This window comes from Herpailurus yagouaroundi, unplaced genomic scaffold, assembly GCF_014898765.1.
Source record: "Herpailurus yagouaroundi ecotype Mexico unplaced genomic scaffold, PumYag 183, whole genome shotgun sequence".
NCBI lineage: Eukaryota > Metazoa > Chordata > Mammalia > Carnivora > Felidae > Herpailurus > Herpailurus yagouaroundi.
In genome coordinates, this window is record NW_024412414.1 from 5,789,236 (window position 1) to 5,804,129 (window position 14,894).

Here is a 14,894-nt window from a genome sequence, read left to right on the forward strand (position 1 = left end):
GCCTCAAGTGTGCCAAGATGTATATAGATAGTATGTTCATTGTAACTCTTTGCAATAGTGAAAAACTGGAAATAACCTAAATGCTCCACAGAATGGGAATAATAAATTGTGGTACACCTATGTTATTGACTTTGTAGCTAGGAATGAGGTAAATATGTTCGTATTAGTATGGAGAGGCCTTAAGATGTGTGGTTAAATAAAGGAAAAGAAAAACTCGTTGACAAAGCTATGCATTTAATTTAATAACATTTGTGGGGGAAAAAAAGCCGTATCTATATATCTGCATAGGAAATATAAGAAAGTAAATATCTGAAAGAGTTAGTTAGGGTGGTTGTCTCTGCAGAAAAAAAATTTTTTTTTTTTTTTTAATTTTAATTTGAGAAAAAGAAAGAACTCCCGTTTAAAGTCCAAAGGCCCTATTTGTAGTCTGGGCAATGACACTGTATGATTCACTTTTTTGAGCCCAAGTTTCCTCTTGTGTTAACTAGCAATGGTAATATTCACCTCTCACGGTTATGATGGGGTGACACGAAATACTAGGTATGGAAACACCCGCTCAGAGAGGGGAGCAATCACGGAGGGCGAGGTGAGAAGGAGGAATGAGCCTGGACCTTGAGAGGTTTGGCAAGGTCTGGATTTGACTTGATTCCTGACTGTCTTTCCCTAACATTCCACAGGCATCTATTTATCAAGGGTCTGCTACAAAACCTAACGTGGGCTTTTCAACCATTTACCTGCCCTGAGAGGCAAGGGTGGGGGGGGGGGGTTGTTGGGCGGGCAGCGGGGGGGGGGGGGGTCTTTGGCGGCGCTCCGCCCATGTACTACAACTCCCAGCAGGCTCCGCACACGCCTCAGGCGCGTCGCTGGCTGCTGACGTATCGCCATAGCGCGGGGAATTTCGAGTAGCTGTGGAGCGCGGGGAGGACAGTGGGTGACGGACCCCCCAGCCTACTTAGGAGAAGCCATGGACTCCCAAGTCGAGCCTCGGTGGCCTCCAGGCTTGGCAGTCATGAAGGTGAGTGGTCTGGGGAGGTTGGGGGCACCCGGGTGTCCGGGAGGCCAGCCCCGCCTTGAGGAGGAGAAAGGATGTGATGTGAGCCTCGAGCTGGGCCAGGGTACCCGGTTCGGCTCTGCCCCTGAGCGACCTGGTAGATTTGAGCCTCCTGCTGAGAAGTGACGGTGTCAGGCCTCGGTCCCTTATGGGGAACTTATGTTGGTCGCCTTTTGGAACCGGGTATTTTCAGCAAGAACAATGACCTCGAGAAGAATAGTCCAAACAGTGAAAACGACAGTGACAACTAATCCTTTCTGAGGGCCTACTACTTGTCGAGCATTACGTAAACTCTCGCAGTACATTAGTTGAGAATTTCCCCTAGTGACACCGGACTTGATTTGGTTTGAACCCTCCATCAGATAACACTTATTTAATCACCTAGCGAAACCGGTCGTCTCCTTCCCATTCTTTCATTTCTTCTAATCACCTTGTGCTGGTTTGCTCTAACCCCTCCCTGACCTGTCCTAACTCCTAACAGTTGTGCATCGCTTTTAAACAAGATCAGGGTTCAGGCTCAGCCTTAGCCTTTTGTTTCATTGTATTATTTCACTTAAGTAACTTTTTTTTTTTTTTGCAAGTCATTCCAGTTCCATTTGCTATAGTGGTGAGCCCTGGGTTCCTGCTGTGCTTGATCAAGAGCAAATACACTTTGCTGTGCTAGCTAAGAATCAGTTGCTTGGTTTTTCTTCTTGCTCTGTAATTATGCATTTCTGTTTGTGTGCAAGACCACTTTCTAGTTGTTATTCCTCAGTTTTGTAAATTTGGGGATTATGGTGTTTGTCCCACTGACTCATAAGACTTGACTTTGAGGATTAAGTGAGGGGATAGGGTCTTATTCTTCTTACTGTCATCAGTGTCGTCTACAGAGCTTGGGGACTCGAGATAGCCCCATGGTGAAAAGCTGACATTGTGGAGGGGTCTAGGAAAGCTGTGGTTTTGGAGATGTGGTGGCCTTGACACAAAGTTACAGTGGAAAGGAACATAGATTTGAGTTCAGGGGTCCTGGGTTAGATCCGGTGTCTGGCTCTTATTTAACCGTGTCATCTTGAGTCGGCTACTTAACCTCCCTCAGCCTGAATTTCTTCAAAGTGGAGACAAAAATAAATAGTTCATACGGTTAAATGAGTTGATGTGTGTGGGTAGGGATCTTGTCTGGCTTATTCACTGTGCTTGGCACATAGTGCACGTTCAAAGATTATTTGCTGATTGGTTGAAGGTAGTATCTGGAAGGTACTAAGCATTCAATTAATACGTCTTTATTATCATCATTAGCACTTAACATGTGTGAAGTGTTCCTTTCATCCCTTTTTATTTGTTGTTGTGAAGATTGAATTGGATAAAGGAAATAAAAGCTTATAAAGCTTTTTGATGTGTAGATTTGAGCATATTTTATATATTACTACAACTTCCACAATGTTCTTTAGAAGCAGGTTCCATGTCTTCTCTGGATTTGATGTCTCACCAGAGCACTGAATACAGGGTTCAGCTCCCGACAGTGTTCAACGATGGGGTTGACTGAGCCCATATTAGAATCATAGTGGAGAGCCAGCCCCCTTCCAGTATTTCTTTTCTACTTTTCTAATAGGTCTTTTATTTTGTTTTTATTGTTCGTACCTCTTAATGCTCTTCATTTTGCCCTTCCCCCATCCACCTCCCAGGTGGCAACCACCAGTTGTCTGTATTTAAGGGGCTGTTTTTTCATTTTTTTGTTTTTTTAGATTCTACATATAAGTGAAATCATGTGGTGTTTGTTTTCCTCTGTCTGGCATATTTCATTTACATATTACCCTCTGGATCCATCCATGTTGTCACAAATGGCAAGATCTCATTCTTTTTTATGGCTTCGTAATGTTACATTGTATATATGTGCCATATCTTTTCTATGCATTCATCTATCCATGGACACTTGGGCTGCTTCCATACCTTGGCTTTTGTAAAAAATGCTACAATAAACATAGGGGTGCATATGTCTAGTAGTGGAATTACTGGATCATATAGTATTTCTGTTTTTAATTTTGTGAGGAACCTCCATAGTGTTCTTCACATTGGTTGCACCAATTTACATTTCTACCAACAGTGCAGGAGGGTTCCCTTTTCTCCACATCCTCACTAACACTTGTTATTTCTTGTCTTTTTGGTACTAGCCATTCTGACAGGTGTGAGGTGATATGGTGGTTTTGATTTGCATTTCTCTGATGATGAGTGATGTTGGGCATCTCTTCGTGTCTGTTGGCCATCTGTATGTCTTCTTTGGAAAAATGTCTATTCAAGTCCTCGGACCATTTTTTAATTGGATTATTTGGGGGGTTTTTTGGTGTTGAGTTGTATAAGTTCTTTATATGTATTTTAGATATTAACCTCCCATTGAGTGTATCATTTGCAGACATCTTCTCCCATGCAATGGGTTGCCTTTTTTGTGTTGTTGATGGTTTCTTTTGCTGTGTGAAAGCCTTTTATTTTGGTGTAGTCCCAGTGCTTGGATGTTTACTTTTGTTTCCCTTGCCCGAAGAGACATATCTATAAATATGTTGCTAAGGTGATGTCCAAGAAATTGCTGCCTAGGTTTTCTTTTAGGAGTTTTTTGGTTTCAGGACTCACATTTAAGCCTTTAATCCATTTTGAATTTATTTTTTACATGGTGTAAGAAAGTGCTTCAGTTTCATTCTTTTGCATGTAGCTCTCCAGTTTTCCCAATACCATTTATTGAAAGGACTGTCTTTTCCCCATTGTATATTCTTGCCTCCTTTGTTGTAGATTAATTGACGGTATAGGTGTGGGTTTATTTGTGGGCTCTCCCTCCTGTTCCATTGATCTATGTGTTTTAATCCCTTTATAATGTATTTGCCAATTTGTTACATAGTTTCTGCTTGAACTTTTCCAGGGACAAAGAATTAGCTACTCCTGGAAACTGTGTTTGAAGCTTTCTTCCTTTGAGGTGAAATCTGCCTCTAAATCCCAATAATCTAGGATCCATGGACAGACTTTTGTATTTGAAATTATTTATAAAATTTCTGTTTGTATGTGTTTTCCTGAGAAGAGAGTTCATAGTTTTTATCCCTGTTTTAAAAGGGATCTGTGACCAAAAAAACTTAAGAACTTTTTCTCTAGTTATTAAGTCTTTTCACTCACTTTTTCCTTCCTCCTTCCACTTTGCCCTCTTCTCTCTAAGTTGAAGAAGCCCTGGAGCATTCCACTTGACCGCTCTCTGTTTCCTGCACTGCATGTTATGGTCTTGAAGTGGCGTGACCAGAAGTTTTTACAAGAATGTTATAGTTCATCTGATACAGTATCACCTTCCACAAATCTTGCTGGGCATGTGTCAGAACTACTCCTCCAGAAGAGAGAGGATGGTTAGGTAGAAGAAAGCACAAGAGAGTGGATGCTCGGACTCTGGCTTCTGGTCCTTTCTCTGCTCTTAATTGATTTTCAACACAGTCTTCTAGTGGTTGGTGTCATTGGTAGCTTACCATCGAAAATAAAAGAAGATTTTGACATTTTAATGTTTATTTCCCTGGATTTTTAACAATAGGAATTTCTAGTTTTGACAGATTATGAATGGAGTATGTATATAGAGTAGAAAAAATTAAAATTCAGATTAAAGAAAAGAACAAATGAAAGTTACTTATCATCCAACCATCCAGAGATAACCACTGTTTTAATGTTTTCTCCTGTTTTCCTTCAGTTTTTCTTGTGTATGATGCATATATGGATTTAAAATTTGGGAACCCTTTGGAGTCCACTTCTTGGGTTTGATTCAACCACTTATAAGCACTGTAGGCTTCATCTTCAAAACTGGGATATAGATAGTATAGACTTCATAAGATTATTACAGAGATTAAACTGTATAGTCTTATTGTGATGTAGATTTGTTCTCTGATTTTTGTTTTGTTTTTTTAGTTTCCATTAAACATGAACGTTTTCCCATGGCATTAATTATTCTTTAAAAGTGTGTGTGGGGGCGCCTGGGTGGCGCAGTCGGTTGAGCGTCCGACTTCAGCCAGGTCACGATCTCGCGGTCCGGGAGTTCGAGCCCCGCGTCAGGCTCTGGGCTGACGGCTCAGAGCCTGGAGCCTGTTTCCGATTCTGTGTCTCCCTCTCTCCCTGCCCCTCCCCCGTTCATGCTCTGTCTCTCTCTGTCCCAAAAATAAATAAACGTTGAAAAAAAAAAAATTTAAAAGTGTGTGTGTTTTTTAAATGGCTACACAGTATTTCATCGTATAGACTGTTAGTGACATTAGTCATTTTTGTTTGTATTTTTAAAATTTAAGTAATACACTCATAGTTAAAAAATATGAAATGAAAAGTAAAAGTCTCCCTTCCAACTTGTCCCTTATCTGTCCAGTATTCTGACCCCCGTTGCCATTATTTATTACTTAATGTGTGTCTTTTCAGAATTTCTTCATATGTATCCAAGGTAAAAATAGAATACATATTTATTTTACCCTCTCTTTTTAACAAAAAGTAGCCTGCCTTACTTCCTCTTTGCACTTACCTTGGCAGTCTTTCCATATTGGTACATGAGAAAGCTCCTTCTTTTTTTTTCCTTTTTCTTTTTCTCTTACATATCTGCTCAGCATTCTGTTGAATGCAGAATAACATTTTATTTTAAATGATTTAGAAGATTTTGGGTTGTGAGAATAGATCCTTTCCTGTTTGGATTGCATTCCAGGCTGATGCACATCTGTCTGCCTTCCCAGGTTAACTGCTGCCTTACTTCTGCTGTCACTGGCTCTACCTCTTTCCAGGGCTTCCTCGTTTGGCTCCACCATATAGTAACTAATGTGGTATTATGCAGAAAGCATGGGACTGACTGCCATTAGGGAGACAGGAAGTTTTGTCCTGGCTTGACTTATGCCCATTATGTGTGTTTGCTTCCTCATTTGTGAAGTAAGGGCTTCAACTAGATGATTTTGAGTGTTTGACTTTATTCTCTAATTTTGTCCTTAACTTGTGTGGTGAATGCTTGCTGGTACCTTTTACCCAACAGTGACTGTAGGCCAGGGAATGGGGTCTGAAGAGGAAGAAGCTTGGGGTAAGAGGTGGACAACACATGGCAAATGGAACAGGAATGGAGTAGCCCTTTTGTGAAGGGTTGCCGATACGGAGCAGGACTCTGTAGTGTCACTTTATCTGTCTTAAAGCCTTTTTGGTAACCTGACATTTGAATGTGTAAGTCATGTGGGAGAGGTTTTTCTCTATTCATCAAGATCTCTTGCAGTTTATGTGGAGTTAATTTTGGGTTTGTATATTCACAAAGGAGTATTATTAAATTGGTTTTTTTAGAGGATGGAGAAAGTTCTGTGGCAGATGGTCCAGTCTTGGTGGCTCTCTGACAGGTATATATGAATTTTTGCATTTCAGACACTAGATGATTTGCTGCGGTGTGGAATTTGCTTTGAATATTTCAACATTGCAATGATGATTCCTCAGTGCTCACATAACTGTAAGTATGCACTGTCTCTGTGAGCTAGTACAAGTGTGGTTTTTATATAAGATAGTGTTAATTTAACGCTCATTTATTTCTTACCGTTAGCTCCTCTATCTTGAGGTTTTCAGAAGGTATTTTCTGCCATCTTCCTCTTGGATATTTTTTTTTAAAGCAGAAAATTATTATATTTCAATACACAACTTTTGTACAACCAAAAAGTGCAACATCACTGTAAAGTGTTGGTGAGAAAACATAGTATTTTGTTTGCAGTGCATGGCAAATAGTTAACATCCTTAATCACAAATGATCTCTTAGAAACCAGTAACAAAGACATTAACATGCTTAACAAACATTAATATGCTTAACAAACATTAATATGCTTAACAAAGACATTTCCAAGGGAAATGAACAACAACAAAAAAACACAGGAAGGTGAAATAACAAATAACTAGTAAGGGTTAAGGACATATAAAGATGATGACTGAACTGGGGCGCCTGGGTGGCTCAGTCGATTAAGTGGCTGACTTCAGCTCAGGTCGTGATCTCATGGTTCGTGAGTTCCAGCCCCGTGTCGGGCTCTGTGCTGACGGCCTGTTTCAGATTATGTGTCTCCCTCTCTCTGACCCTCCCGTGTTCATGCTCTATTTCTCCCTGTCTCAAGAAAAAGAAATAAAACGTTAAAAAAAAAAAAATGATTGAACTGAACAATAACAGAGGAGAAGCAATGTCTTTGTAACATCACATTGTCAAAGATTAAAACACTGACATCTAATGTTTGTACTGTTTTAGAAAACAGAAGTCTCATAAACGCAGGGGGACAGGATGGATGACAATCTAAACAGTTTTGGGAAATGTCTACTTTTGACTCAAAATACTAATTTTGTGTATCCTTATTTCCAGTGAACTGGAACTACTGGGACTATTTCAACAGATTAGTTGGAGAAATTCACAGTAATTTATATATGAGCATGTTCACCACATAAAAATTTATAGCTCATGTGGGGGCCCATAAGACCATTTGCATAATAGTTTGTTTATCAGTGTACCCCAAAAGGATATGCACAAAACTCCATTAACAGATAATGTTGGGAAGTGGTATTGGAAGGGGAGAAAGCATTTAGGAAGTAAAAATGGTATCCTTCACAAATTTCTGTGTCCTTTGAAATCTGGGAAAAGATACCTTTTTATGAATCAATTTTAAATTTACCCTGTGATAAGTGAAAATTATAAATATGTGCACTTCATACTTACGGGAACACTGAGATGAAGCCTTGTAATCATACCATCATGAGCTCGTCTGTGTCATGACATCTCCATCATTCAAGCTCCCAATATTTATTAAAAAATTTTTTTTAATGTTTATTTATTTTTGAGACAGAGAGACAGATTGTGAATGGGGGAGAGGCAGACAGAGAAGGAGACACAGAATCCGAAGCAGGCTCCAGGCTCTGAGCTGTCAGCACAGAGCCTGACGCGGGGCTCAAACTCATGAACTGTGAGATCGTGACCTGAGCTGAAGTCAGACGCTTAAATGACTGAGCTAGCCAGGCGTCCCTCAAGTTCCCAATAGTTAGTCCAATATCAATAATGAGAAGACTCAACGTCTCTGATCACAGTTCTTTCCAGTGACACGACACTCTTTAGGTAGCTTTCAAACATGAGTGTTCTCAGTCCAGTTTTTCTTTTTAAAGGTTGGTTTATTATTTATTTTCAGAGGGGGGACAGGGGGAAAGAGAGAGGGAGAGAGAGAATCCCAAGCAAGTGCCACGCTGTCAGTGCAGAGTCCCATGTGGGCCTCAGTCTCACAAACTGTGAGATCATGACCTGAGCCAAAATCAAGAGGCAGACGCTTAACTGATGGAGCCACGCAGGCCCCTCTCAGTCCAGTTTTTCTGATCTGCAAGGACTGTCCACTCCAGTACACGAAAGAGGAGTGTCCATGCATCATGAAGACTGTCTTTTGGATTTGAAGATGCTGGCAGAAGCAGTAGCGTCAGTTTTACATGTAGTCATCACTCATTGCGCCAAGGCTTATTCCTGGGACCGGAGATGGGAGTGAAGACCGCGTGAAGGAGTAATATTGCCACCAGAGGTCTGGTGGTACCAGTTCTTGCGACTACAAGCAGAGGTAACAGTGTGTTTTCCTGAAGCTCTCATCTCCTGTGGTCTCCATTTAAGACTTACGAAGTAGGAAAGTCCATCGGACAAGGAATATTCCTGATGTCACCTGGCCTCAGGTTATCTGTAAATCTCTTCCTTTCATCGTGTTCATCTCAAATCCCACCTTCTCCCATGTTTTCTTGGATCCCCTCTTGGATATTTTTATGCCTTTTTTAACGCTGTAGCAATGAAAATTTTGGTCTTTATTTGCCAAGTACTTTTAGATGTTAGATTTCAGAATTTTTGTTTTGTAACAGAATAACGTACAGGTAGTTCATGTAGTCCTTGGTATAAATGTATATAATTCAGAGTTTAAAAATATATTCAAATATATTCAAAGTTTAAAAATCCCAGTGGGAGAATTCCCACTGAAGAGTATTACCCTTAACTTGCTGTGTGACTGTGATTGTAATATATTGAGATTTGTTCGTACTTCTTTTTATGTGTCTACTGTGTATTTTTTATACTGTAGCTTAAGGTATTTAATGCATAGTGGTGAGCCTGTCTTTGTTTAAGAGCTGGCCATCCAATGAACGGGTCATCTAGGTTCATGATCTTTCTTGTCCTCTATTTTCTTTCTTTTGTCCTCTATTTTCAGTTGATTTGTCTTAGAAGGTTAGAGACAAGGTAGGCTTAAAAGATGATTTTGGTGGGTAGTAGTAGCATTGGTGAAGAAGTTTCTATAGCAAAGACGTAAGAGGGTGGTGCTGGTAGCAACGTGGGTGTTAGAGATGTTACTAGGCTTGACTCTTGACTCCCCTCCCTTAACCAGGCGGGTTAACTTGCAAATGCTAACGTTTCTTCAAATGTAAAAATTTGATGAGTCATTTCTACTTTAAAAGGTGATTGTGAAGGGGCCCTGGGTTGGCTCAGGCGGTTAAGCCTCGGACTCTTGATTTCAGCTCAGGTTCCTGAGATGGAGCTCGCGTTTGTCACTATGCTGACAGCCCTGTGCTTACTTGAGATTCTCTCTCTCCCTCTTTCTGCCCCTCTCTCATTTTTATGGGCACACTCTCTTTCTTTCTCAAAATAAATAAACTTAAAAAAAAAAAAAGATAATTGTGAAAACTAAATGTGCAGAGCCCAGTGTCTGGCATGGTATATATAGGTCCTCAATAATTGTTAGTTCTTTTCTAGGGTAGATTCACATTAGTTACCAAGATAAGTTTTAGGAATTATTTCTAAGTATGAGTTAAAATAATCTTTAGGTATAATTTACATTAATACATTATATCCATTATAAGACGTAAAGGGTACAAGCATAGTTGAGGTTTGACGAAGGTGTATACCATGTAACCAGTATAGTTAAGATATTGTACATTCTATCCCCTGACAGAGTACTCCCCATAATAGTCAATATAGCTTCAGGCAGTAATGTGTGTGTCTGTTTCTGGACTCTTTTCTGTTCCATTGTTCTCTATGTTTATCCTCGTGTCAATACCACACTCTCTTAATTACTGTAGCTTTGTAGTAAGTCTTGATGTCAGACATTTTAAGTCCTCTCATTTTGTTTTTATTTGGACCTTTTAGGATCTTTGCATTTTATATGCATTTTCTTTCTTTTTTTCTTTCTTCCTTCCTTCCTTCCTTCCTTCCTTCCTTCCTTCCTTCCTTTGTTTTTTTTTTTTTAGCGTTTTTTTAATTTTGAGAGACAGAGTGTGCATGCAAGTGATGAGCATGAATGGGGGAGGGGCAGAGAGAGGGAGAGAATCTCAAGCAGGCTTCGCACTGCACAGAGCCTATAGCACAGAGTGCCCACGGGGCTGGATCCCATGAATGGTGAGATCATGACCTGAGCTAAAACCAAGAGTCTGATGCTTAACTTGACTGAGCCTCAGGCACCCCCTACCTTTTTGTTTTTTATTTGTCCATCTCTTTCTTATCCTTCTGCTTTTTAAGAAATAATTGAACATTTTGGGGCGCCTGGGTGGCTCAGTCGGTTAAGCGGCCGACTTCGGCTCAGGTCGTGATCTCGCGGTCCGTGAGTTTGAGCCCCGTGTCAGGCTCTGTGCTGACAGCTCGGAGCCTGGAGCCTGTTTCAGATTCTGTGTCTCCCTCTCTCTCTGACCCTCCCCTGTTCATGCTCTGTCTCTCTCTGTCTCAAAAATAAATAAACGTTAAAAAAAATTAAAAAAAGAAAGAAGAAAGAATTGAACATTTTAAGTATTAACTGTTTTCCACAATTGACTTACTAGCTCTGCTTCTTTGTTTTATTATTTTAGTGGTTGTTTAAAATATGCCTCTTTAATTTATAACAATCTCCTTTCAAACAGTGTTATGCCATCTGAATAGGGTAGAAACGTTACAAACATGTACTTGCGTTTCCCCTGTCATCCTATTGTTGTCTTTAGTTTTATGTGTACATATATTATAGACAGCACAATACATTGTTATTATATGTGCTTTAGAGAGCCCATTATCTTTTTTTTTCTAAGAAGGCTACATGCCCAGCGTGGAGCCCAGTTCAGGGCTTGAACTCACCACCCTGAGTCAAGACCTGAGCAGAGATCAAGAGTCAGACGTGTAACCTGCTGAACTACCCAGGCACCCCTGACAGTCCATTATCTTTTAAGCAAACTAAAAAATTTCTTTTTTGTCTTTTGTATTTACCCACATATTTCTCATTTCTGATACTCTTCTTTCCTTTATATGTATCAAAAGTTTCCTTCTGGAAAAAGTATCATTTTTTTTTTCTCTCTGCTACATTTCTTGCAGTATAGTTAGTTTGCCAAAGAATTCTGTTTAGCATATGAAACCAGATGTGGTATTCTTATTTATAGCTTTCTGTATATAAGGTGCCTTTTTTCCTTAGCTACTTTTCAGATTTTCTCTTTACCAGTGGTTTTTAGAAATTTGTAATATGCTTTAGTTTGATTTACTTTGTATTTGTCTTGTTTGGGGTTCATGGCTTGAGATTTATATTTTGAAACATTTTAACCCTTGTTTCTTTGAATATTTTTTTGTTTACAGTCCCACTCTCATTCCCCATTGCTGATTCCAATTAAATTTTATTTTTAATTGTTTTTTATTTTACTGCTTGATACTTATCTATAGCCATGAGACTCTGTTTTTTTGTTTTGTTTTTTTCTTTTTTTCTGTTTTGGTCTCCACCTCACACCCACCCTCCCTTTGTGTGCTTAGTTTTGGATAATTTCTTTTGCTATGACTTCACGTTTATTGATCTTTTATTCTGTAGTATCTCATCAGCTGTTAGTCTTATCCAATGAAATTTTATTTCAGATAGTGTATTGACCATCTCTAGAAATTTCATTTCTAAAATATTTTCTATTTCCTTGTTAGGTTCTTGTGTGTGTTTTAATCTTTGAATTATACTGAATGTATTTCTAATAGCCAGTTTAACCTCCCTGTCTGCTAATCCATTGTCTGTGGCATTTCTAAATCTGTTTCTGTTGGCTGATTTTTTTCCCCTCCTGGTTATAAACCACGTTTTCTTGTTTCTTTGCATGGCTGGTAATTTTTGATTAGATGCTTGCCATTGTAGTGTTTACATTTTTGAGGGGGTAGATTTTGTTGTATAGCTTATTGGAGTGTGGGGCTGTGTTGTGGCAGGCAAGTAAGGTACTTGTGGATTAGATTGATCCTGTCAAGTTTTGTTTTTAAGCTTAGTGTGGGTCTAGAGTAGCCCTTTCTATAGGGCTGGGTTTTGTTTTTTGGGTGGGGGGGTTGGTGAAAAACATAATACAAAATTTGCCCTGTTAACAAATTATTACATGTACAGTATAGTATTGTCAACTATGTGAACATTGTTGTACAGGAGATCTTTAGAACTTTTTCATTTTGTGTGACTGAAATTTTATACCCATTGCACAGTAACTCCCCATTTCTCCTTCCTTCAGCCCTGGCAACAACCATTCTCTTTTCTTCTTCTATTAATTTGACCGGATACCTCATATAAGTGGAATCGTGCAGTATTTGTCTGTCAATGATTGGCCGATTTCACTTAGCTTAATATCCTCAAGATTCATCCACATTGTAGCATGTGGTAGGATTTCCTTTTTTAAGGCCAAATAGTATTCCATTGTATGTATACATCACATTCTCTTTATCCATTCATTTGTTTTTTTTTTTTTTTAATTTTTTTTTTCAACGTTTATTTATTTTTGGGACAGAGAGAGACAGAGCATGAACGGGGGAGGGGCAGAGAGAGAGGGAGACACAGAATCGGAAACAGGCTCCAGGCTCGGAGCCATTAGCCCAGAGCCCGACGCAGGGCTTGAACTCACGGATCGCGAGATCGTGACCTGGCTGAAGTCGGACGCTTAACCGACTGCGCCACCCAGGCACCCCACTTTATCCATTCATTTGATGGACACTTTGGTTGCTCCTTCCTTTTGGCCATTGTGAATGATGCTGCTATGAACATGGTAGTCCAGCTATCTCTTTGAGATCCTTTTTTCATTTCTTTTGCATAAATACACAGAAGTAGGATTTTTGGCTCAGATGGTAGTTCCATTTTTAATTTTTTGAGGAACCTGCATACTGTTTTCCATAGTAGCTGTGTCATTTTACATTTCCATCAACAATGCACAAGTGTTCTGATTTCTCTACATTGTTACCAGTACTTATTATTAGCTTTTTTTTTTTTAAATTGTTTTTTTTTGACGTTTATTTATTTTTGAGACAGGGAGAGACAGAGCATGAACAGGGGAGGGTCAGAGAGAGGGAGACACAGAATATGAAGCAGGCTCCAGGCTCTGAGCTGTCAGCACAGAGCCCGACGCGGGGCTCGAACTCACGGACTGAGAGATCATGACCTGAGCCGAAGTCGGCCGCCCAACCGACTGAGCCACCCAGGCGCCCCATTATTAGCTTTTTTAATAATGGCTATTCTAGCAGATGTGAGGTGATATCTCATGGTTTTGATTCACATTTTCTGGATAATAAACGATGTTGAGCATCTTTTCCTATACCTGTTGGCCATCTGTATGTCTTTGGAGAAATAGCTATTCAGATCCTTTGCCCTTTTTAAATCTTGTTTTTGGGTTGTTGTTGTTGAGTTATAGGTTTTCCTTATATATTTTGGATATTCTTACCAGGTATATGGCTTTTTGCAAATATTTTCTCCTATTTCATAGGTGTTTTTTTTTTTTTTTTTTTTTGTTTCATTTAGTTTTTTTACTGTGTTGATTGTTTCCTTTGCAGAAGCTTTCTAGTTTGATGAAATCCCACTTACCTATTTTTGCTTTTTTTGCCTGGGCCTTTGGTGTCATATCCAGGAAATCATTCCCAAGACTGATGATATGAGGCTTTTCTTCTTTGTTTTCTTTTAGTACTTTTATAGTTTCAATTCTTCATTCTTTTGCATGTAGAAATCTCGTTTTTCTACTGGTGTTTGCGGAAGAGACTGTCCTTCCTCTGTTGTGTACTCTTGGCACCCTTATCAAAGGCCATCTGACTGTATGTGTATGGGCTACCCTCTTTTCTTTCTGGTGCTCTGACCTACAAATTCTAGCTACCTGGATTTCCCTGAATTCTGAGCTTTGTTATTTCAACTAGCAAGACTGGTGGGCTATTTGATGCTCCTCCCTGCACTGTGGTCACAAAATTGCCTCCAGATAAGGTTGGGCTATGATAGAACTTTCTCATTTCTGCTGTTGTCCACAGTCTGAAAATAGTTGTTTCATATTTCCCTCCAGTGTTTTAACTGTTTATGGAAGGGTCATAATTCTGGACCCTGTTACTTTCTCATGGACAGAGATAGGAGTCCCATGTAGGTGAAAGACTACTTTTTATGAATTCAGTGAACTCTACTTAGCTGAAAAAACTAGCCTTTACTTCCATTCTTTTCATTTTCATTGTTTGTTTCTTTGTCACTTGTAAGTTGTCATTGATGTCATTCTTTATTTAAGAGGAAGTCAGTAGAGGGTACTTTGGTGACCAGAATCCTACCTACCCATTGTTTATTGCTGCTCCTTAAACATTTCAGGGTTTATCATTTTAAATCACTTTATGCTGTTTTGCTCTGTTTAATGTTTTTGAATATGGTTAATGAACAATACATTTACAGTTCTGTTATTAAGGTTGGAGTGGGATGCATTGGCAGAAAGCAAGTCAGTTAAATTGATCCAAAATCTTGCTATTAAAGAGCACTTTTTTGGGGAGAGGGAATGGACTTACTCCAATCCATAAAACACCATTAAACACCATTAAGTGAGAAATGTTCTCATTAATAAGTTGATATGTTCAGGTGCTAATTTTCTTTGCTCTTACCCAGTTTTTCTGACTTGATAA

General features: G+C 39.4%; 1 protein-coding gene across 6 annotated transcripts in view; it reads left to right on the plus strand.

Moving 5' to 3' along the window:
* Positions 1-887: 887 nt before the first annotated feature.
* Positions 888-14,894, plus strand: part of RAD18 (RAD18 E3 ubiquitin protein ligase) — a 110,580-nt gene continuing 96,573 nt past the window's right edge. For all 6 annotated transcript variants that reach the window (XR_005795661.1, XR_005795663.1, XR_005795662.1 and 3 more), the window contains exons 1-2: positions 888-1,015; positions 6,416-6,497. Coding sequence is in view for 3 of the 6 variants with exons in the window: in XM_040492091.1 (XP_040348025.1) it covers positions 965-1,015; positions 6,416-6,497 (133 nt within the window). In the remaining 3 variants the exon portion in view is untranslated. The remainder of the gene's footprint in view (positions 1,016-6,415; positions 6,498-14,894) is intronic.